Genomic DNA, 22103 nt, shown 5'->3' with positions numbered 1-22103 from the left:
AATGGCGGTGACATGGGGGAGGGCAGGGAGAAAAAAAGATAAAAAAGGGGGGGGGGCAGGGAGCCAGAAAGAAAGAAAAGGGCGGACAGGGAACCAGAAAGAAAGAAAGGGGGCAGGGTGAAACAAAGAAAGAAAAAAAAATGGGGCATGGGGAGAGAAAGAGAAAGACAGACATAGAGAAAGAAAGGGGGCATGGAGAGAGAGAGAAAGAAGGGGGCAGGGTGAAAGAAAGAAAGAAATGGGGCACGGAGAGAAAGAGGCAGACATAGAAAAAGAAAGGGGGCATGGAGAGAGAAAGAAAGAAGGGGGCTGGGTGAAAAAAAGAAAGATGGGGCACGGAGAGAGAGAGAGAAAGACAGACATAGAGAAAGAAAGGGGGCATGGGGAGAGAGAAAGAAAGAAGGGGGTAGGGTGAAAGAAAGAAAGAAATGGAGCACGGAGAGAGAAAGAGACAGACATAGAGAAAGAAAGGGGGCATGGAGAGAGAAAGTAGGGGGCAGGGTGAAAGAAAGAAAGAAATGGGGCACGGAGAGAAAGAGACAGACATAGAGAAAGAAAGGGGGCATGGAGAGAGAAAGAAAGAAGGGGCAGGGTGAAAGAAAGAAAGAAATGGGGCATGGAGAGAGAGAGAGAAAGACAGACATACAGAAAGAAAGGGGGCATGGAGAGAGAAAGAAAGAAGAGGGCAGGATGAAACAAAGAAAAAGTTGGGGGAGGGAATGAGGTCTGGAGGAGAGGAAGCATACAGGAGGCTGAAAGAAGGAAAGAAATATTGGATGCACAGTCAGAAGAATAAAGTGCAACCAGAGACTGATGAAATTACCAAACAAAGGTAGGAAAAATGATTTTATTTTCAATTTAGTGATCCATTTTGAGAATTTATATATGCTGTCTATAGTTTGCACTATGGCCTCCTTTTACTAAACTGCAATAGCAGTTTTTAGCGCAGGGAGCCTATGAGCGTCGAGAGCAGCATGGGGCATTCAGTGCAGCTCCCTGCGCTAAAAAACGCTATTGCGAAGGGGGCGCTAGTGAGCGCGATCTATGGTGGAAGCTTAGCAACACAGCTCCTGCAGAATCACTCTGTGTATCGATCCCCCTGCATGATTTAAGTCTCCAAATTCGGCACACGCGGTGATAAATTGAGTCTCAAGTGTGATGGCTTCTACTAAGCCCGGAAAAAGAAGAAACACGGACCCTGTATCGCCGCAAAAAACGCCATCATCCAAAACGGAGGAGGCCTCAACCCAGACCATCCTGGATGAAATCAGAGCCATGCGATCGGAAATTAAGGCCGACAACGATGAAATAAAAGAGGAGATTGCCACCTTTAAAAAGGAACTTGCAAAGCTCCAGCTCCAGGTACAGGCTACAGACACTAGGCTGTCTGTAGCTGAAAATAATGTAAAAGAGCTGCTCAGATCCACAAAACGTGTAGAGCAATTAGAAACGCTAATTGAGGATTATAGTAACCGCTCCAGGAGGAATAATTTTAGAATACTCGGGATCCCAGAATCCCGTGAGGGGCGCAATATGACTGAATTTCTACAAACCAATTTGCCCAAACTGCTTGATCTTAAATTTGATCTCCCATTCGAAATTGATAGGGCACACCGGGTCCCCTCTAACTCGCTACCTAATAGAGCAGGGCAATATCCCAGACCGACGGTAGTGCGCCTCTTGAGATATACACAAGTTATGGAGATCATGCAGCAAGCACGTGCTAAGGCGCCAATCAAATTTGAGGGTAACACACTCTTATTTGTACCAGACCTAGCAAAGCAAACAGCCAAACTAAGAAAGCAGCTTTTGGAATACCGCCCTAAGCTGAAACAACTGGGAGCGAGATTTGGCATGATGTACCCGGCTCGCCTGAGGGTTACATATAACAATCACACGAAAGACTTTACCAATCCTACAGAATTGGCTGAATACTTGGAAACTCTGAGCCCGAGTACAATTGATTGTACCTGACTTTTTCACTAATGGCTTAATCTCTGTCTTCATTACTACATGCTAACAGCTTTTTCCTACTATACAGGAAAATTACAGCATATCAAACAGTTGGTCTTTTGTTATAATACTGTGCCTTTATATTGCAGGGGTTCAACATATTGAAGGATATTTGATTCTGCTGGGCAGTGCTGCTTTGGAGTTCCACCTGGCTCACTGACCTGTGGTAAATTGTCCAGTTTCTCACTTTACATGACTTTTCTTTTTTGTTTCCTTCTTTTTTATTTTGACTGCTTGGCTATTCTATATAATATCATTGCTAGTACATGGTTTGTATGCTTATGGTTATACATGTGTGATATTACAGACTTACCTGATCCTATATATCTCTATAATATATGCCTATTACATGTGCTACTCTAAATGTAAAAGGATTAAATAATCCCATCAAATCCAGGAAAATTCTAAACTACATTTCCTCTCTGTCCGCAGATGTAATATTTCTCCAAGAAACACATTTAGACGCTGTTTCCTCTTCCAAACTATCTCTCCCCTGGGCACATCCGCCTTTATTCTCACCTGCCATTGACAAAAAGAATGGTGTTCTTACTTTTATTAGAAATGTAAATCACATAAAACTTCTCTCTCATACTACTGACAACCAGGGAAGATGGGTGTCCACAAAAATATGTATTAACGCCCACAATTTATATCTATTAAACTTATATGGTCCAAATACAGAAGACTGTTCTTTTTTCACTGCTTTAGCTGATCAGCTTAATGGCTATCAGGATACCCCCTTCATGCTAGGAGGAGACTTTAACCTGATTATTGATCCCTCAAAGGATAGAAAATCCGTATATAAACACAAAAAATCAAAAACATGGTTATGTCTTCAAGATATCATTGCCCAATTTCGCCTATCTGATCCATGGCGCATAACTCACTTAGAAGACAGAGACTATATATTTTTCTCTGCACCTCATTCCTCGTATACTAGGATTGACTATTTCTTGATAGACCCTTCTTTAGTCAAATCAGTTATTCACTCTGAAATCAAATCAATCAGTGTGTCTGATCATGCGGCTGTCCTACTGTCACTGGACACCCTACCTGCTACTTCTCCACAAAGCACATGGAGATTAAATTCCTCCCTTCTACAGGATCAGAATTTCCGCACCCATGTAATGACTGCAATACAGGAATATTTCGCTTTCAACTCACCCCAAGACAGTAACTGGATATCAGTGTGAGATGCGTTTAAAGCGTACATAAGGGGAACCATTATTTCTTATAATGCTCACTTAAAGAAAGTTAACAAACAGGAATTAGACACTTATGAATCTAAACTTAAACACTTAGAGACACTACATCAAACGAATCCTACTGACATGCAAACTTTGAAGAAACTTCAACATCTTAGATTCCAATATAACACTTGCCTTAGTAAAACAGCTGCATCACAAGTATATATGACCTCTGCTAAATACTATTCTGATAGCAATAAATGTGGCCAACATCTTGCTTCCTATCTAAAAGGGAAGAGGAATAAGACTACAATTTCTGCCATTCTTACTGATACTGACACTTTAGTTACTGGGCCAGATGAGATCCTAACACAATTTCATAGCTTTTACTCAACCTTGTACACGTCCGAAATTCAACCAGACAGTACATCTATCCCTTTTCTTGAGGGCCTCACTCACAATATATTGCATGAAACAGATAATATTGGGTTAGATGCTGATTTTACTATAGAGGAAATCAATGAAGCTATGAATCTTATGTCCACTAAGAAAGCACCTGGTCCAGAGGGCCTACCAACTGAATTTTATCAAGTGTTTCGAAAATGGCTCTCTCCCTACCTATTGGAGTTTTTCTGATATTTGCAAAACACTGGAGATATTAGGGGCTCTTTCACTGAGGCCACTACTATTGTATTGGCCAAACCAAATAAAGATCCGCTTAAAGTAAACAACTACAGGCCTTTATCCCTGATTAACTCAGATGCTAAAATATATGCTAAAATCTTGGCCAATCGGCTGCAACTGATCTTACCTAAATTGATTAATCCGGATCAAACTGGCTTTATGGCCAATCGATTATCTAGTGATAATACAAGAACTTTTGCTCATGTAATTTCACTTGCCAAACTTATTGATTATCCTGTAGTTGCAGTCGGATTGGATGCAGAAAAAGCATTCGATCGGGTGGAATGGCCATATTTGTTTACTGTCCTATCTTGGTTTGGAATGTCCCCTTTATTTATAAATATGGTAAAAGTACTGTACACATCACCGACTAACAAAACTTATGCTAATCAATATTTTTCCTTGCCTTTTAAACCTACCGTATTTTCACGCATATAACGCGCGCGTTATACGCGTTTTTACCTACCGCGCATACCCCTCGCGCGTTATATGCGTGAGTGCGGTATACAAAAGTTTTAAAACATAGTTCCCACCCCAGCAGGACCGCTCGCACCCCCACCCCGAACGACCGCTCGCACGCGCTCCCATCCGCACCCGCATCCACGATCGGAGCAAGAGGGAGCCCAAGCCCTCTTGCCCGGCCGACTCCCCGACGTCCGATACATCCCCCCCCGGCAGGACCACTCGCACCCCCACCCCGAAGGACCGCCGACTTCCCGACAATATCGGGCCAGAAGGGAGCCCAAACCCTCCTGGCCACGGCGACCCCCTAACCCCACCCCGCACTACATTACGGGCAGGAGGGATCCCAGGCCCTCCTGCCCTCGACGCAAACCCCCCTCCCTCCAACGACCGCCCCCCCCCCCAAGACCCTCCGACCGCCCCCCAGCCGACCCGCGACCCCCCTGGCGATCCCCACGACCCCCCCACCCCCCTTCCCCATACCTTTGGTAGTTGGGCCAGAAGGGAGCCCAAACCCTCCTGGCCACAGCGACCACCTAACCCCACCCCGCACTACATTATGGGCAGGAGGGATCCCAGGCCCTCCTGCCCTCGACGCAAACCCCCCTCCCCCCCAACGACCGCCCCCCCCAAGAACCTCCGACCGCCCCCCAGCCGACCCGCGATCCCCCTGGCGACCCCCACGACCCCCCCACCCCCCTTCCCCGTACCTTTGGTAGTTGGCCGGACAGACGGGAGCCAAACCCGCCTGTCCGGCAGGCAGCCAACGAAGGAATGAGGCCGGATTGGCCCATCCATCCTAAAGCTCCGCCTACTGGTGGGGCCTAAGGCGCATGGGCCAATCAGAATAGGCCCTGGAGCCTTAGGTCCCACCTGGGGGCGCGGCCTGAGGCACATGGGCCCAACCCGACCATGTGCCTCAGGCCGCGCCCCCAGGTGGGACCTAAGGCTCCAGGGCCTATTCTGATTGGCCCACGCGCCTTAGGCCCCACCAGTAGGCGGAGCTTTAGGATGGATGGGCCAATCCGGCCTCATTCCTTCGTTGGCTGCCTGCCGGACAGGCGGGTTTGGCTCCCGTCTGTCCGGCCAACTACCAAAGGTACGGGGAAGGGGGGTGGGGGGGTCGTGAGGGTCGCCAGGGGGGTCGCGGGTCGGCTGGGGGGGCGGTCGGAGGTTCTTGGGGGGGGCGGTCGTTGGGGGGGAGGGATGTATCGGACGTCGGGGGGGGGGCATCAGGCTTTCAGGATGGGGACAGACCTTCAAGGGGGGACAGTGCACGGAAGTCAGGGGGGGTGAACGGAGAGTCGGGACAGCGCACGGAAAGTCAGGGCGGGCGAAAGGAGCGTCGGGCAGCATGCGCGGTATACCCGTGAGCGCGGTATACCAAAGTTTTTGTACATATCATCGTGATTTCTGCGCGCTATACCCATGTGCGCGTTTTATACGGGTGCGCGTTATTTGCGTGAAAATACGGTAGTAGAGGCACACGTCAGGGGTGTCCTCTATCTCCCTTACTCTTTAACTTAGCATTGGAACCCCTCCTGATTGCAATTCATACGTAACCCCACATCCAGGGATTCTCATATGCTGGTGTGGACATCAAACTCTCAGCGTACGCAGACGACGTCTTGCTGTACCTCACTCCTGATTCCATTTCTCCATTGCTCCAAATACTATCAACATACTCTATTCACTCTGGATACAAATTGAACCTTTCTAAATCGGAGGTGATGCCTTTGAACTGTCCGGAAGTCTGCCAATCCATTAAAGAGCTTGGACTTTTATGGTCGCCCAATAAATTGAAGTACCTTGGACTTTACTTTGCACCGGATTTAGATGAGACCTCGGAACATAATACGGATCATGTTCTTGATTCAGTTCGACAGTTAACGTCATCTTGGTCCCCACTGAAATTATCCTGGTGGGGCAGACTGGATACAGTCAAAATGATGATCTCTCCTGTCATCAATTATACCCTCAGTATGTTACCGGTATTGATGAAACCTTCATTCTATGCCAAATTGGACAAAATTCTCACTACTTTCCTCTGGAATAACAAACCACCACGTATAAGCCTACAAAAGTTGAGGAATGACAAAGAATCAGGTGGTGTGAACTTTCCTAATTTTAAAAACTACCACATCGCCTTCTTGCTTCGACAAGGTTCTAGATGGCTCCATACCACTGATGATAGCTCTATGCCTCGCTGGCTACTGCTGGAATGCTCTCTATCTACAACCATACCTTTAGAGGATCTACCTTTCATTGGACAGTCGGATCTCTTGCAAATGCAACCAATTCTTGCATCCACATGTACAGCTATTCGACACGTGGATGCTATGCTCTCACCAAAATGGAGTGAAACTACGCAAATACCTATCTGGGGAAATAATAAAACTTGCATTCAAAATGCACCGACCTATAATTCTGTATGGAAAACTAAAGGAATGCATAGATTGTGTCATCTCTACTCAAACTCTACCTGGACCCCTTTTCAGAGGTTGGCGGAGAATTGCAACTTGCCAAAATCACATTTCTTCAAATGGATACAACTAAAATCTGCCATTACGGCACACCTGAAGCAACAACCTGTTACAGATGAACTCCCTAACATTTTGATATTGTGTGATCAGATCTCTCATGCCAGACACGAATCATCGCAATGGTATAAAATTATGAGAAAACATGACACTTTCTCACTCACTACTCTTTATTCTCTCTGGAGTACAGACACAGGACTTGAACTTGACGTCAGAGACTGGAACGACATTTGGAAAATGTCTCACTCAGCACTTGCCTCATCTGCTATTACTCAATCTCTTTTTTTCCTTATACATAAGGCATTTTGGACCCCAATAAAACTTGCCAAGATTGCACACCAAGACAGCTCAATGGATGGTAAATGCTGGTTTTGTCACTCTTCACCTGGAACTTTAGATCATATGATCTTTCAATGTGACATCATAAGGCATTATTGGTCTCAAATTTGGCGTACTATCAGTGCCGTACTACACATTTCGGAACCCATCACACTGGCAATAGTGATGTATGGCCATCATGGACTTCAGACTCCTCTTGTTGAACCGCAAGCCAAATTGCTCAAAGCTTTACTGTCCATTGCTATTAAACAGATATTATCAAACTGGAAGTCTTCATCTACCTTATCCTATGCAGCATGGTGGAATCAAGCATGTCTCACAGCTAAGTTTGAATTAGTGGCAGCTGAAAGGAAGGGATCTTTGCATAAAACAAACACTATCTGGCAACTGTTCCTGGACTATTGTATTGATTGATATGGATTTAATTCAAATTAAAGTATGCTTACGAATTGATGATGCACCATGCACATAGTAGCCAAGCAGTCCCCTTATTTCTTATTTTTATTATTTTTCTCCTTCATTTTCTTCTTTAGTTACATGTTATGTTGCTATTACTAGTATTAGGTTGCGCATTGCAATGTTTCATTTCAGAATACTTATTATGTATTAGTCTATACGGTTGCTTTGCCATTTTTGGATGATTGATCTTGTTGTTCACAGTTTATTCTACTTTTGTGAAATTTCAATAAAACTATTTGAACTTAAAAAAAGCAACAACGCTATTGCGGTTTAGTAAAAAGGGAGGGGGTATATTTGTCTATTTTTGTATAGTTGTTACTGAGGTGACATTGCATAAAGTCATCTGCCTTGACCTCTTTGAAAACCTGCGAAATGTAAATGATAATTAACATTTTCTCTGCGTACAGTGTGCTTTGTGTTTTTAAAATTTTATTGTTGGTAGATCATTTTGATTTGGCTACAAAGGTAAAGGGGTGGGAGGGAGAGGAGCTGCTGAAAGACATCTAGTAATCCTTGCAGGCTTGACAGTGCAGGGAATTATTTTTGTAAAATCTTGTTTTGTTATGTGACTGGCATTATTTAGACTTTAATTTCTATGAATGAATAGAATGAAAATGATATAAAATTACTTGCTTGTTTTTATGTGCGTGCGCTGAAGGAAAGTGGAGAGAGAGTGGGCTGAGGACGCTGAAGGGAAATGGGGAAGAGAGAGTGAGGAGAAGACACTGATTTATAAATTGACAATTGTACAGAATATTGATTTTTTTATACTTTAATATAATAAATTCAATATAACACAATTCAAGGCTTGTGTGGATGGAATCAGGTGGTTTGTGGGGATGGGGACCGAGCTTACGGGGATTAGTCCAATAAAATGGTATTTTCTTATTTCTCATTATTTGTTTTATTTTTATTTATTAATTTGTAAAGTGGTGATTGTTATGTATCAGTTTTTTCAAATTTACATCTACTGTCTTTATATTTTGCACAGTATTAGAGGACATGTATTACTGTTTTTGTGGTGTTGTTGTGTTGCATTGTATGCAGAGTCTGGTTTCTTGGCAGTTCAGTTTAACTTTTGTCTACATATTTATATTTTTAGTTTGTGATTATTCCATATTGGGCGAGGGTGTATCTGTCTGTGTGTATGAAAGGGACATGGCTTTCTGATAGCATCGAATGTACAGGATCAATTGACTGTGCAGGATCTGATTTGTTTAGTTTTACAATGTATGTGTTGGTGTTCTAGTGCTCACTGCAGGGTTTAAGATGCTGCCTTTTCCTAGGTACACTCTTGTGCGATATGTGGATTGTTACTAAAAATCATATTTTTCATATAGATGGGGGGGGGTGTCAAAAATTGATGGGCCCTGGGTGTCACATATGCTAGGTACGCCACTGGACTACTGCAAGTACCCCAATCAATAGCCAGGAATAATGCTCGTAGTTAATAACTTGGGTCCACTTCAGGTTGCCTGACTTTTTCCTTTAAAAAGTAGATGGAGTAAAATAATCTTCGATTTTATTGATACTCCTCCCCCAATGATTGTGGACTAATTAACAGTTGTTTAATTTCCTTGTTATATTATTTCTTATATGTAATTGGACATATGTTGGGAACTGTTTAATTTCATTATGATTGTTATTACCATAAAAAAATTGAAGTTCAATAAAGATTAAATTACAAAAAAAAACAACAACCCATGCAGGGACACCCCCCCCCCCCTCCGGAACCCCTCCGGACCCAAGACTCCCCCCCCCCCCGTACCTTTTTTTAATCCCAGCGGCTGCCTCCTGTCCTGATATATTTCGGCAGCGGCAGAGCGGCGCACATGGCAGACACAAGCTTTTTGTGTGCCTGCCTGGTCCCATGCCATGGGTTCTTGTGGGACTCACGGGGCGCCTCTCGCCTTTTCAATCCATTCAAAATGCTGCTGCGTGACTCATACTCTGTGAGAGCCGCTATTCTCACATTATCCCTCTCTTCAAGTTACTTCATTGGCTCCCCGTCCATTTCCGAATACAGTTTAAACTCCTCTTTCTGACTTACAAGTGCATTTGCTCTGAAGCCCCCCAATATCTTTCCTCACTCATCTCTCCCTATGCTCCCCCCCATGATCTCCGCTCATCATGCAAGCCCCTCTTATCTGTACCCCCCTCTTCCACTGCCAACCCCAGACTCTGTCCCTTCTTTCATGTAACATCTTCCTACCGACTTCTGCATTAGCTACCGATGGAGGCACGCGTGAAGTTTAAGTTTGGATGCTTTTGCTTTAAGGCACTATTCGGTTTAGCCCCTAAATATATAACTGACCTCTTCTCTTTCTCAAACAACAGACATAAGAGAAGCTCACACTTGAATTTTGTTTCTCCACCCGTTAGAGGATGTCAATTTAAAAAACACCATCAACATCTTCTCTCATATCAAGCGGCATTATGGGGCAAAGATCTGGAATAATTGCTCACGCCTACTACTTATGGGGAATTTAGGAAACACCTAAAAACATATCTATTCCTGAAGTATTTATGCAACTAACCTGTAAAATCCTACTCCACAATAACTGATCTCTAGTGCTGTTAATAACTAGCTTCTAACTTTGTTAATTCTACTTAATTTGTAACATCTTTTAACCATTGTAAACCGCATAGAACTTCACGGTCCTGTAGTATATAAACTGTTATTATTATTATTATTATTCTTTCTTGCGGCGCCGTATGCCTGGAACAGGTTGCCTGAATCAATACGTCGTGCTCCGTCCCTAGCAGTGTTCAAATCCAAGCTAAAGGCCCACTTTTTTTAAACTGCTTTCAACTCTTAACTCTCCCTCACTGCTGTCAGATACCTATACCCATTATAATCTCCCCAACCTTGAAATGTCCTGTCTAAATTAGATTGTAAGCTCTTCAGAGCAGGGACTGTTAAAATGTACAGCGGTCTATTGTATGTTAAATGTACAGCGCTGCGTACGCCTTTCAGCACTATAGAAATAATAAATAATAGCAGCAGTAGTATAAAGGAATGTAGGATCCTTTCCTGTCTGGTTAACTTGTTTTGAATATCTACCCCTCAGCTTTTTAGCAACTGCATAACACTTTGAGATTTTTGTGGGTTGGTCAACTTTTAGGGCTTCTACTTTTCTGGGTACCCTGAACAACTTCCCATGAGTGGCTGACAGCAGTGGCATAGTAAGGGAGGAAAGGGGGAAGACCGCCCCAGATGCCATCTTCATGGGGGTGCCGGTGTCTCATTTACTCTCCGCCCCCCCACGCACCTCTTGAAATGTTCACCTGCGCGAGCAGCATCTTCCACTCGCTACTCATGCCGGCCTCAGCTCCCTTCTGATGTCACTTCCTGGTTGTGAGACCAGGATGTCACATCACAAGGGATCTGAGGCCGGCGCGAGTAGCGAGTGGAAGATGCTGCTCGTGCTGGCGAACATTCAAGAGGTACACAGGGATAGGGGGTGCTCAAGCGGCAAGGAAGAGGGGGCACATGTCACAGCAATGGGGGCACCAACTTCCATTGCTATGCCACTGATTGGCAGATATTCATGCAGTCCTACCTGCCCAGTTAGTATGCTAGAACCAGCAGTGAAATATTGCCAATGCTTGCTTAACTTCCGAGTTTGCCCCACCTCCACTCCTGATCACCAAGGCAGTAAACCAGACAGGGCCGCAGTGGTCAGAGCCAATAATCAGCAACAATAGCTGTTTCAATGCTACTAAATATCAGTGTCTGGACCGTCAGTGTGGTTTAAGTAGGCATGAGCCTCTCCTGCTCACTACCCACTAGAGCAGTGGTCTTCATTCATTTTTAACCTGGGGTCGCTTTGGATTCAATGAGCTGAAGGACAGATGCCAAATATCTTCCCATGCAGTGTTAAGACACTGCTAGGCAATGTCCATCCCCACCGGCTACGGTTAACAGATTTCTTCTCGAAGAAAAGCGGACATGAGGCCCCGCCCCACTCTGCCTCACCCCCAACCCATTCTGCTCCCGGTCCCGCCCTATTCATCCTTTAGCCCTGCCCCCTCATCTCATTTCCCGAGTCTGGGCTGTGTCTGGAGGGTGTCTGAGCATGCATCGCTTCCACGCATGCTCAGAGGCCCATCAGGCACAACCCCGAGCTCAGGAAACCCAGACAAACTACCAGGGTTTGGAAAATCTGTACAAGCACCTGGACAGTCCTCTAAAAAGAGGACATGTTCAGGTTCTCCCAGACATCTGATAACCCTACCACCAGCCCACCTTCATACTTATTTGAAGGGGTTATCCCAGGGGTGGGCAACTCCGGTCCTCGAGGGCTGGAATCCAATCGGGTTTTCAGGATTTCCCCAATGAATATGCATGAGATATATTTGCATGCACTGTTTTCAATGCATATTCATTTCAGGTGGACTTCCTGGGACATCAGGCCGCACAGTGGTATAAATTGATAGCTGGATTTATAAATAAGAAACCAAAAACTGGTCTTAGGGACATTTGGAGTATTGAGATTAAGCATCAAATTTCTGCGTCTCAATGGTCACGAATTTGGATTTGGAGGATAAGATGTACAGTGTTGGCATCTATGAGACAAACGTGGTTTTTTCTGTTACATAGAGCATTCTGGACCCCTGTTCATTTACAAAAGTTGGATAGCTCTAAGTCAAATAGATGTTGGTATTGTCATCTCGAAGCAGGGACTTTAGATTATTTATTGTTCTATTGTCCATTCATTTTGGCTTTTTGGAAATCAATATGGGGGCCAACTAAATTGTTTGTCTTATGATACTGTGTTATTTGGCATGTCAATGAGGGCTAAAAGCCAAATATCATCTAAGAACAACTGGCTTTTACTAATTATGACAGGAGTTGCCATACAATAAATTACGAGCAATTGGAAAGATTGGAAGAGACTTAACTATAGTTTTTGGTGGAATTCCTTATGTCATATGTATAAAATGGAAAGAACATTAGCTACTCAGAAAGGGTGTTTTAAGAAATTCCAGGAGACTTGGGAGCCATTAACAAAATATTGTAATGTCTAAATATTGTTTTTTCCCTTTAAAAATGCACATCCGGGAGGGGGGAGGGGGAGGTCTGGTATGATAATGAATTTTATTATATAGATATGGGATTCATGATTTATATTTTACGTGTTGGAAAATGTGATTGATTAGGGGGGAGGGGGGATTAATATTGTAATGGACATTAATAGAATATTAAGTGTGGTATTTGAGTATATAATGATGTATTTACTGTTACACTTATTGTAAGTTTTTAAAAAGAATAAAGAATTGAAAAAAAATATAAAAAATGAATCGCTGCAGCTGCTAGGGACGCTTCTAAGGTACACAAGGAGGGAGGGATGGTCCGGGGGTTGGGGGGGCAGGTTCAGAGAGAAAGAGAAGGATTTGCTGGTCTGCAGATAGAGGATTGGGGAGAGAAGGAGAGTTGTTGGATGTGGTAGTGGGGGTTGAGGGGAAGGTAAAAAAAAAAATCTGTATTTTATATATCTAGAGCACTGGTCTCAAACTCAAACTCTTTGCAGGGCCACATTTTGGATTTGTAGGTACTTGGAGGGCCTCAGAAAAACATAGTTAATGTTTTATTAAAGAAATGACAATTTTGCATGAGGTAAAACTCTTTATAGTTTATAAATCTTTCCTTTTGGCTAAGTCTTAATAATAATATTGTAATTTATAGCTAAAGAGACATATGATCAAGAAACTGTTTTATTTTACTTTTGTGATTATGATAAACATACCAAGGGCCTCAAAATAGTACCTGGCAGGCCACATGGCCCCTCGAGCCACGAGTTTGAGACCAGTGATCTAGAGGTACCAAGTTAGGGGACATACACATGGACGGGGAACAGGAGTGACATATTACTTTGAGTAGTTAGGCACACTCTTTTACACCAGCCACTGGCCTGTAATAAATTGATGCGATGAACACTTGTGTCATTGTGGCTGTGCTCTAATATTCTATAATAGCTTGGGCACACTTTTAAGCCATTTTTGAATTGGCACTAACTCCCCTCCCCCCCCCCCCCTTTTTTTACTTAGCCACAGTAGAGGTTTCTACCACGGTCCAGAATGTTAAATGCTCCAACGCTCATAGAATTCCTATGAGCATCAGAGCAGCTTTGGAGCATTTAGCGTTGCAGGCTGCGGTATAAACCTGTACCTCAGCTTAGTAAAAGAGCCTAAGTGTGCTCCTTACATCTCTAATGAGGCGCTAATTTATAGAAATGTCGTCACAGGAACCTGTGTGTCTTTATAAAGTAGATTAAAAATAGGTAACTTTTTGAACTCTTTTTAGAAAATTTCTTATCAGAAAATGCACAGTGGGTAATTTGGCAACAGGGAGCCTATGCAACTTTGGGACAAGATGCCTTATAAGCTTATTTTATAAAAGCAGCTATGTACCTGAAGAGGCCCAATAGCACGCAAATGCATTCATATGCCAATTTACACTTGCTCTGACGAAGGTAGACTGTAAGGGTCAGATTCTATATAGGACGCCTGGTCTCAGAAGTCGCCTAAGCGGCTTTTGTGAATCACACATGGGCATCCTATATAGAATCATATCTGTCCTCACGGACAGACATCTAAGCACACCTAACCCCATGATTCTCCAACCAGCATCCAAGTCACAGGCGCCGGTTAAAGAATCGGGTTGCTGCTGAGCTGATTGTGGCAAGGGAATCTCCCTTCCGCAATCAATTCAGCGGCCATGGTAGGGAACCCGTCCCCCCCCCCTGAGAAGACTACCTGCCAGAATCCTCACCCGAAGGGCATGCCCCTCGAAGACACCACCCCAAGTCCACCCGGACCTCACAGTAACTTTTATATGTTGGCCGGCCAGAGAGATGCTTTCTCCCTCCAGCCAACAGGCCAGCCTCCACTGAATGGAGGGCGTGCCCCTTCCTTGTGCATCATGGGATGCACCGGGGAGGGGCCTAAGGCCCTGATTGGCCAAGGTGCTTAAGGCCCCTCCCATAGGCCTCTCCCCCATTCTGAGATGCGCTGGGAGTGGCCTATGATCCGATTGGCCACATCTCTTAGGCCACTCCCTACATTTCAGGCACCTATCGCAGCCTAGGGAGATGCCTAACCTAACAAACATCAAAAAGGGAACATCATTCCCTTTCCCTTTCCCTGATTTTCAGCCAGCAGCAGTCAGATTTTATAAGCATTGACTGCCATGGGCTAATCTGTGTATCAGCCCTTATCTAGATGCCGGCACTAATATCCAGGTACTCCATGGCTCTCAGAAATTATCCGGATACCACAATATTCAGTGCCTGTACAATACCTAGCTGATAAGTCAGGACCATTATTTCTGGGCCCTACTTGCCTAGATAGCTATCCAGGCACCGACATTTCATATCACCAATGTGTTTAAATATTCAGTGTTGGTGCCTGGATATTATAGGTGGGCCCACAATTATGTTGGGTGGGCCTTCCCAAACTACCACCACGGCCACACATACTTTATCCTGCACCTCCTGCCTCCTCACCTTCTGCTCCTGGATCTGGCGTTTGCTGACACCCTCTCCTGCCCACGGCCCAGAAACTGCCCTCTCAGGGGAGGTGATGAAGACCAAAATTAAGAAAATTCTGGAAAATCCAAAACAAGCTGAGATAAATCTTATCTACAACATAGGCACACATACTCTATAGGCCTGATATTCAGGCTGCGTAAGGGAGTCCAGCTACCTCCCGTGGTCAGTGACAAACCCGGAAATTCAATGCTGGGGCCGTATCCAAAGTGCCATATGTGAGTACTTGCACATCACAGGGTAGTAGTCACAGCTTGTAACTACTCTCGTTAGGCCCAATACCTTTACTATTCTTTTTTTTTGTGCACAGAAACGTGTGTGTGTTTATATTCGGACACATGGTAATCAATACAAAAGGGACTGAATTAATACAAGTAGGGATCTTGTGAGGTACAGCACCAGTTGGCATGGCTTCAACCCTGGCTAATGACCCCTCCTGCACCTTTCGGACACATTCAGAATTCAATCATCCTCACAAAAATCCTCTCTTTAAAACAGTGTATCGCAAACTGTGCGCTGCCACACACTAATGTACTGCCCGAGATTTCAGATGTGCCGCAAGAAGCCAGGGAGGAGGACAGGCGCCGGTGCCAGCTGACTGCCTATAGGACGTGTCTGTCACGGTGAGAGGCACATCCTGTAGGCAATCAGCCGGTGCCAGTGCTTTTCCTTCTTTCCATGCGCCTTCCCTTCTAGCACCTCCCCCCCCCCTACTGGCAGCTCAGGGCCCGTCTGGAGGGCCTTAGCACATGCACGTGATGCCACTGGATTGACGTCCACATTGACTTCTGGATGCTGCAGCCATTACATTTAGTGTGCCATGGCTTGACAAAGTTTATGAGACACTGCTTTAAAGGAAGAGTACGTTTTCCACTCACATACCTCATACCACATCAATCCGTTTCAGGGCAGAAAGTTGCTCTCTGGAAGCATACATATTTCTTGTGTAAATAGACTGGTTGATATTCAAAATGGTTTACTGAACCGAAATGGCACTTAACCGATTATCTCTGCTGAAAATGAGCAATTAGGCCCGGATTCTCAAAACGGTGCCTGAATAAACAGCGCCGGTTGCACATCACTCAAACTATGACGCCATTTTGAGAATCGCAGTCTGTATTGAAGATAGGCACCCGAAATGTAGGCCAGGGTTTTTGCAGGCCTCCATTTCTGGCACCTATCTTCAATGTAGAATCATACTTAGTGGCGGCAAACATCAACCCTGCCCATAACCACGCCTCTTGCGATGTTCGGTGCTGGTAACTGTCTGTGTAAACACGATTCAGACGTCTTTTTTTTTGTATGGCAGTCAATTACCGTACCATTAATGACCAATTAAAACACTTAACTTGGTTCCAATTGGGTGCCTACCGGCTCCTTTCGAACAGCGCCATTTTGAGAATCAAGGCCTAAGTGCCTAAGTGAAAGCCAGCTATTTTGGAGACATTCCAGAAGATAGAATTTGTATTTGTCTGTTTAACTACTCATATTCCACACTTAAGAAGACAGAGCAACCACATAAAAGGGACCGAATAAAACACAGTCCTATCTTTATGTGGCAACTGATGGCTGGTTAAGTTCTGAATATTAACTTAACTGGTCATGTGTTCAGTTTGAGCTGCATACACTGGATATTCAATTCCGAAGCCCGGATATGACCCAGCATTAAATATCTGGGAACAATACTAGCGGTGGCCAGCAAAACACTGACTTCCGTTGGCTGAATATTTATTGCCCAGTTTTCAGATTTTACATATGGATCTAGTATAATCTTCTCAAACATGAAGGAAATGGATTCTCTGATGACTCAGATCATTGTTTGGCTGTGAGCATCCCAGTACTTTTATTTAAATTGGACAATCTAAAAGCCTAGAATGAATTAAACTTGCTTACATTTATGCAGCAAGAGGATGAGGCTTGTGACAGGATTAGGGGCAATGAGTGATTCTTGCTATAATTTTTATGCTTTTAGCTGCAGTCTCTTATCCCAGATATTAACTCAGGGTTCCATTTACTATGAGCGTTGGAGCATTTACCTCGCCAGCCCGCAGTAAGAAGCTCTACCGTGGTTTAGTAAAACCAGCATTATGTTATAAGCTCTGTGGAGCATGCATCTACCTAATGAATTTAGAAAAGGCATGTAATTAAATCCCAAACTCAAATCCAAGGTCAGTGTCCTAGCTACTTCATAAAGGAACTCTTTCTTGTTCCCTGTACCTTTACTAATCACATCCCCCTACAAACTCGCCCCCAGACAGTATTTCTATCAGTTCACAAGGAAACTCCTTAAATTAGTGTTTGCCAATCTTATTATGGCTATGACCTCATGATTGTGGTCAAATAAAATTGCATAACCCCCTGGAGGTGCAGAATAATGATATACCTTAGAGATCCCACCTAGGTTGTGACATCAAACTTAGGTTTTGTGACCAGAGTAAAAGTTAAAATGCTCTATAGCTTCCAGAAATCTCAGCCATATTTGATCCAAGCCGGCGATGAGAAATTGTAAGCTGCATCCTCACCTTAGAGAGAAATTTGGTTTTATGGAATTTAATTCTGAATGTATATGAAAGACATACCAATAGGTGGAGGGGTATTTTCTATAGGATGTCTAAGTCTGACTTTGGATGTTTCCCACAGAACATCCAAAAGTCAGGACGGGAAAACATTCATTTTTTTAAATCGCTGGACCTCCAAATTGTATTTTCTGAAAATGACCTATTTGGACATCTTGACCATCAGGATGTCCAACCTTAGGACGCGTAACTTTGTTTGCCATTTTCAAACACAAAAACATCCAAATCCAGACCATTTGGATGTGGGCGGGGCCAGCATTGATTGTAGTGTACTGGACACACAGATATACCAAAAGAGCAGCGGGGCGCCTTAGAGGCACTGATGTGAACATCACATAAAGGGTGCCATATGTACATCTCACCATAACTCCATTATAATTTATGATGAGCCCCCCCCCCCAAACCTACTATACCCACCTGTCTACCACCTCAATAACCCTTATGGCTGCATGTAGCATCTATATATAGGTTTTGATGGCCTCACACTTTCCATCATAAATGTTGTGGTTAGAGTTGCTTATGGGCCCGGGTCTTCCTCTGTATGGTTCACTAGCCCAGTCACCAGTGCTGCTGTTCTGGAGACAGGTATGTACTGTTTCATTCAGATCTTTAGGGGGTAGGAGGGGGGTCAGTGACCACTGGGGGAGTGTGGGGGACTCATTACTTAATCCCACCAGTGGTCATCTTGTCAGTTTGGGTACCTTTTTTGCACTTAGACACTTTTAAAACAGGTCTAGCTCTGGACGTCTAAGTTCTGTCCTGGACATCTTGGGAAATGTTCAATTATCATTGTAAGCCTTCCAAATGCTAAGCATGCCCAAAGTCCACCCATAACATGTCTCCAACATGCCCCCTCAAACTTTGGACACAGCGGGTAAGAAGCCTAACAAAATATCCAAAAAGTTGGCTTTGAAAATTGACATTTGGATGTCTTGTCCAGTAAGACATGCCACTTTATGCCATTTTTTGGACGTCTTTCTTTTCTGAAAATGAGCCCTATAGTAACCAAGGTTTGAGCTTGACAACTGTTGCCAACTGCTCCCAAATGTCATATTTCTGTTAGTTCAACCCATTTCAACATGTTAGATTTTTATCCTGGAAGCTACAGAGCATTTGTACTCTTGCCCTGCCCTCCCCTCCAAACTGATCTCACCAAAATGAGCTCATCCAGCTTCTCCACGTCAACGCAGCTGTGTTCAGACAGGAAGCTGCTGCGTCGGACCGCCAGCGTGTTCTGTTGCATCAACTCAAAGGGCTGCTCCAGCAGCTGAAAGACGATGGCCCCTGTCACCAAGTAGATCAGGACCACAGTGAAGATGGCAAAGACGGTGGCTTTCTTCATGACGCTCCTGCTACTGCTGCCGGATGAGTCGTCGTCTGTGCCCTCATTCAAGATGGATTCTTTGGAAGAATACGAGAGTGGCAAGATCACATGATGATCAAGTGGCTGAAGGTCTGTGAAGCTGTTGCAGCTCACTAAGGAGAGAAAAGACAGCCATGAGCACATCCAAAACACTTGCAACAACCACCCAAAATATTCTTCAAGGATAGGTCGCACCGGGTCCCTCATGATTTATTTATTTATTTATTTATTTTTTTAAAGTACTAGGGCACTTTTCACATGAGACAATATTAATTCCAGACTCCAACATGGGATGTATTTGTATTTATTTATTTATACCCCGCCTTTCCTAAGGCGGGTCACAATAAAGTACATACACAAACAGAATCACATACAGTACAACAAATCAAACATGAATAAAACATAACAGTGATAATGTAAAGCCTCCTAAAATTACAAAGAGGCTACCACTGCCTCGCATCAAAAAACTATAAATCAAGTCCCATATTTCATCTTACAGAAGAGGTGTTTCTTCAACATTTTCTTAAAACTACTCAAACTTGTTTGCTATCATAAATATCCCGGAAGCTTATTCCACTCTTGAGGACCCGCACCCCGAAAATATGCTAGCTCTAGACACAGCTAGCCGCAGCTGTTTCACTGTTGGAATATGTAGGTCATCGTGAGTCACCGAGCGCAATATGCGCTGTGGTTCATATGGCAGAATGTAGATATGCACACCTGCTGAAATTTCCCTTAAACAGGCCACACAGCCACATTCACTAAACCACGGACCAGCCAGCCATGTTCAGTGCACATAGACATGCAAGCATGTCTTTGAGTATACCTGAATTTACAATCGTGAATGCCAGTTCATGCTCGCACTCAAGTAGCTTTTCATATGTACACGTTACAATGGATGCGTAACTGCTCATTTAAACAGAGACACACACTTATACTGTACCTCAGAGCATATCAGTGAGCGCAGGGCCCAATTTCACCTCTATGCGGCTGCTTCTTTCAGTGTGCTCCACCCCTTTTTCCTGCCTCCCTTAATTTCGGAATGGGCAGACTGAGTGGGCCATTTGGCCTTTATCTGCGGTCATATTTCTCTGTTTCTAAAACCTCCAAGCACTGCCAAGCAAACCTTTCTTAGCATTGGACTGACATTTCATTAAATGATAAAGGTAATTTATTCCTGTAAATGAGCAATAGTCTTGTGTAAGGGATGTATTAGCACGAGAGCAAGGCATGACATGAAGGACTACAGAAAAATGTTTAGGAACACCAGCACCCCTTGCCTCCCTCCGACTGGGATCTGGTCCCTACCAGCTCCATCTTCCTCTCGGAAGCATAGTTTGGTTGCCACCTGTTATTCTTCAAAGTATGAGTCATGATGGAGAGAGTCTAGAGATTAAGTCACAGGAATTATAAGGATTTCCAGGTACTAGACAACTTTCACTATGGCCATAGATGGTCACTTTGTTTCAGTTTGGCAAATAAAGACAATATCACACAATCTGATTGATTAACTTTTAAGTCAGATTAGAGAGCATCAAATAGCAATTTTGACAGTTGTCCTAAAGAAATTAGTAGCCACCTAGGAACAATTTGAATAAAGCACTACACAAATTTAAGGTCTTCTTGTGTGTGAGCCACTGAAATTCCCAGAATATTTCCAGCACTTGAATCCACAAGTTTATTTGAAAATGGGGGGAAAAAATTAATTGCACAGGGCAAACCTTGATTGTCAGTTCTCAAAATGTCTATTATAAGGGACTTGCCACACATAAAAAATGGTGTTTGCAATGTTCAAAGAGGAGATAGAGAAGACAGGAAAAGAAAAATGCAACACAGATAAAAGGAAGGCTAAGAATCTGTAAAGAGCGCTGCACTTGACTTTCCGATAGTCTTAAAAGCCTGCTGAAGCTTCTAGGGCTGCAGCGGCTGCTCTGGGAGTCCATTACTGCATATTTACTGACAGCTACACTAACAGACGACTTTGCAGGAGAAAAAGACAGGAATCTTACCTTTCGATGCATTTCAGACATCAGTGGCTGAGCCAAGACCAGCCTCCCCAGGGGGTTGTGGCAATGGGCACACGCTCCGCGTGTCAGTTTTGATTAAGTGGCCCTTCCACGAAGTGATCGATGGACTGATTTTGAATCAGAGTCAATCACCCTGCAAGGAAGGGGGCCTGGAAAGTCTTTCCCACATTATTCTGGGAGCAGGGAGAGAAGGGGGGGTCCCTCAGCAGATGCTCTTGCAGCATGAATGCGCGTGTCTGTGTCTGTGGCTGGAGTGAGCACAAATTAAAGACACAGGCTGCAGGCATCTCATGATTTCAGCCCTGAAAAGGTCTGTTAGAGTCTTATTGATTTAAATTGTAACTGCCTCCTGGTACTTTTGGGAAGACTGGTGCTTAAGGAATGGGGATGGCAAGGAGGGATGCAGTTAGGGTCACCAGCTAACACTAGGTCATAAAGCACAGGCTGGGTATAAGCAGATTTTAGCTCACTGCATGCTGGGGCTTGTAGTCAATTGGGGGGGGGGGTGAGGCTTTACACATCTCTGCTCTTTTGGGCTTTTGTATACAGTGAAATGAAGTTATCACAGCTGAGTTTGTATTTAGAACCTGTGGTGGAGCAGTGAAACCCCTTCTTGGCTGGAGATGCCAAAGAAATCAATCTCCAGTACCACCCTAAAGCTCCCCAGCTGCTGATGCTGAGTTGGGTAAAATCTGGTTGGGCTATGGTCCCAGTGTCCCATGTCATTCTTCTGCCTGTGATTCATAGTCACAAGCCCCCCCTATACTGCTTCCAGGAATGTTCCTGTTGGAAACGCTTCTCTCTGTTACTTTATACATACAAGCCCTCCTTATACAGCAAACAGGAATACACAAATTTAGTGGTACAAAAATGTTTTTTTACATTGTGGAAATTAAGAACCAT

The 22103-nt window shown here is 44.1% G+C and overlaps 1 protein-coding gene across 1 annotated transcript in view; it reads right to left on the bottom strand.

The window, feature by feature from the left end:
* The window catches only part of KCNK4 (potassium two pore domain channel subfamily K member 4), a 70878-nt gene extending 51702 nt beyond the window's left edge, over positions 1-19176 (bottom strand). The window contains exon 1 of the mRNA XM_033955867.1: positions 18964-19176. Within this exon, the coding sequence (XP_033811758.1) occupies positions 18964-19152 (189 nt within the window). The 5' untranslated portion in view covers positions 19153-19176. The remainder of the gene's footprint in view (positions 1-18963) is intronic.
* Positions 19177-22103: the final 2927 nt, after the last annotated feature.

Source organism: Geotrypetes seraphini, chromosome 8 (assembly GCF_902459505.1).
Source record: "Geotrypetes seraphini chromosome 8, aGeoSer1.1, whole genome shotgun sequence".
Taxonomy (NCBI): domain Eukaryota; kingdom Metazoa; phylum Chordata; class Amphibia; order Gymnophiona; family Dermophiidae; genus Geotrypetes; species Geotrypetes seraphini.
Note: the sequence above shows the minus strand (reverse complement) of the source record. Positions and strands in the feature narration are given on the sequence as shown.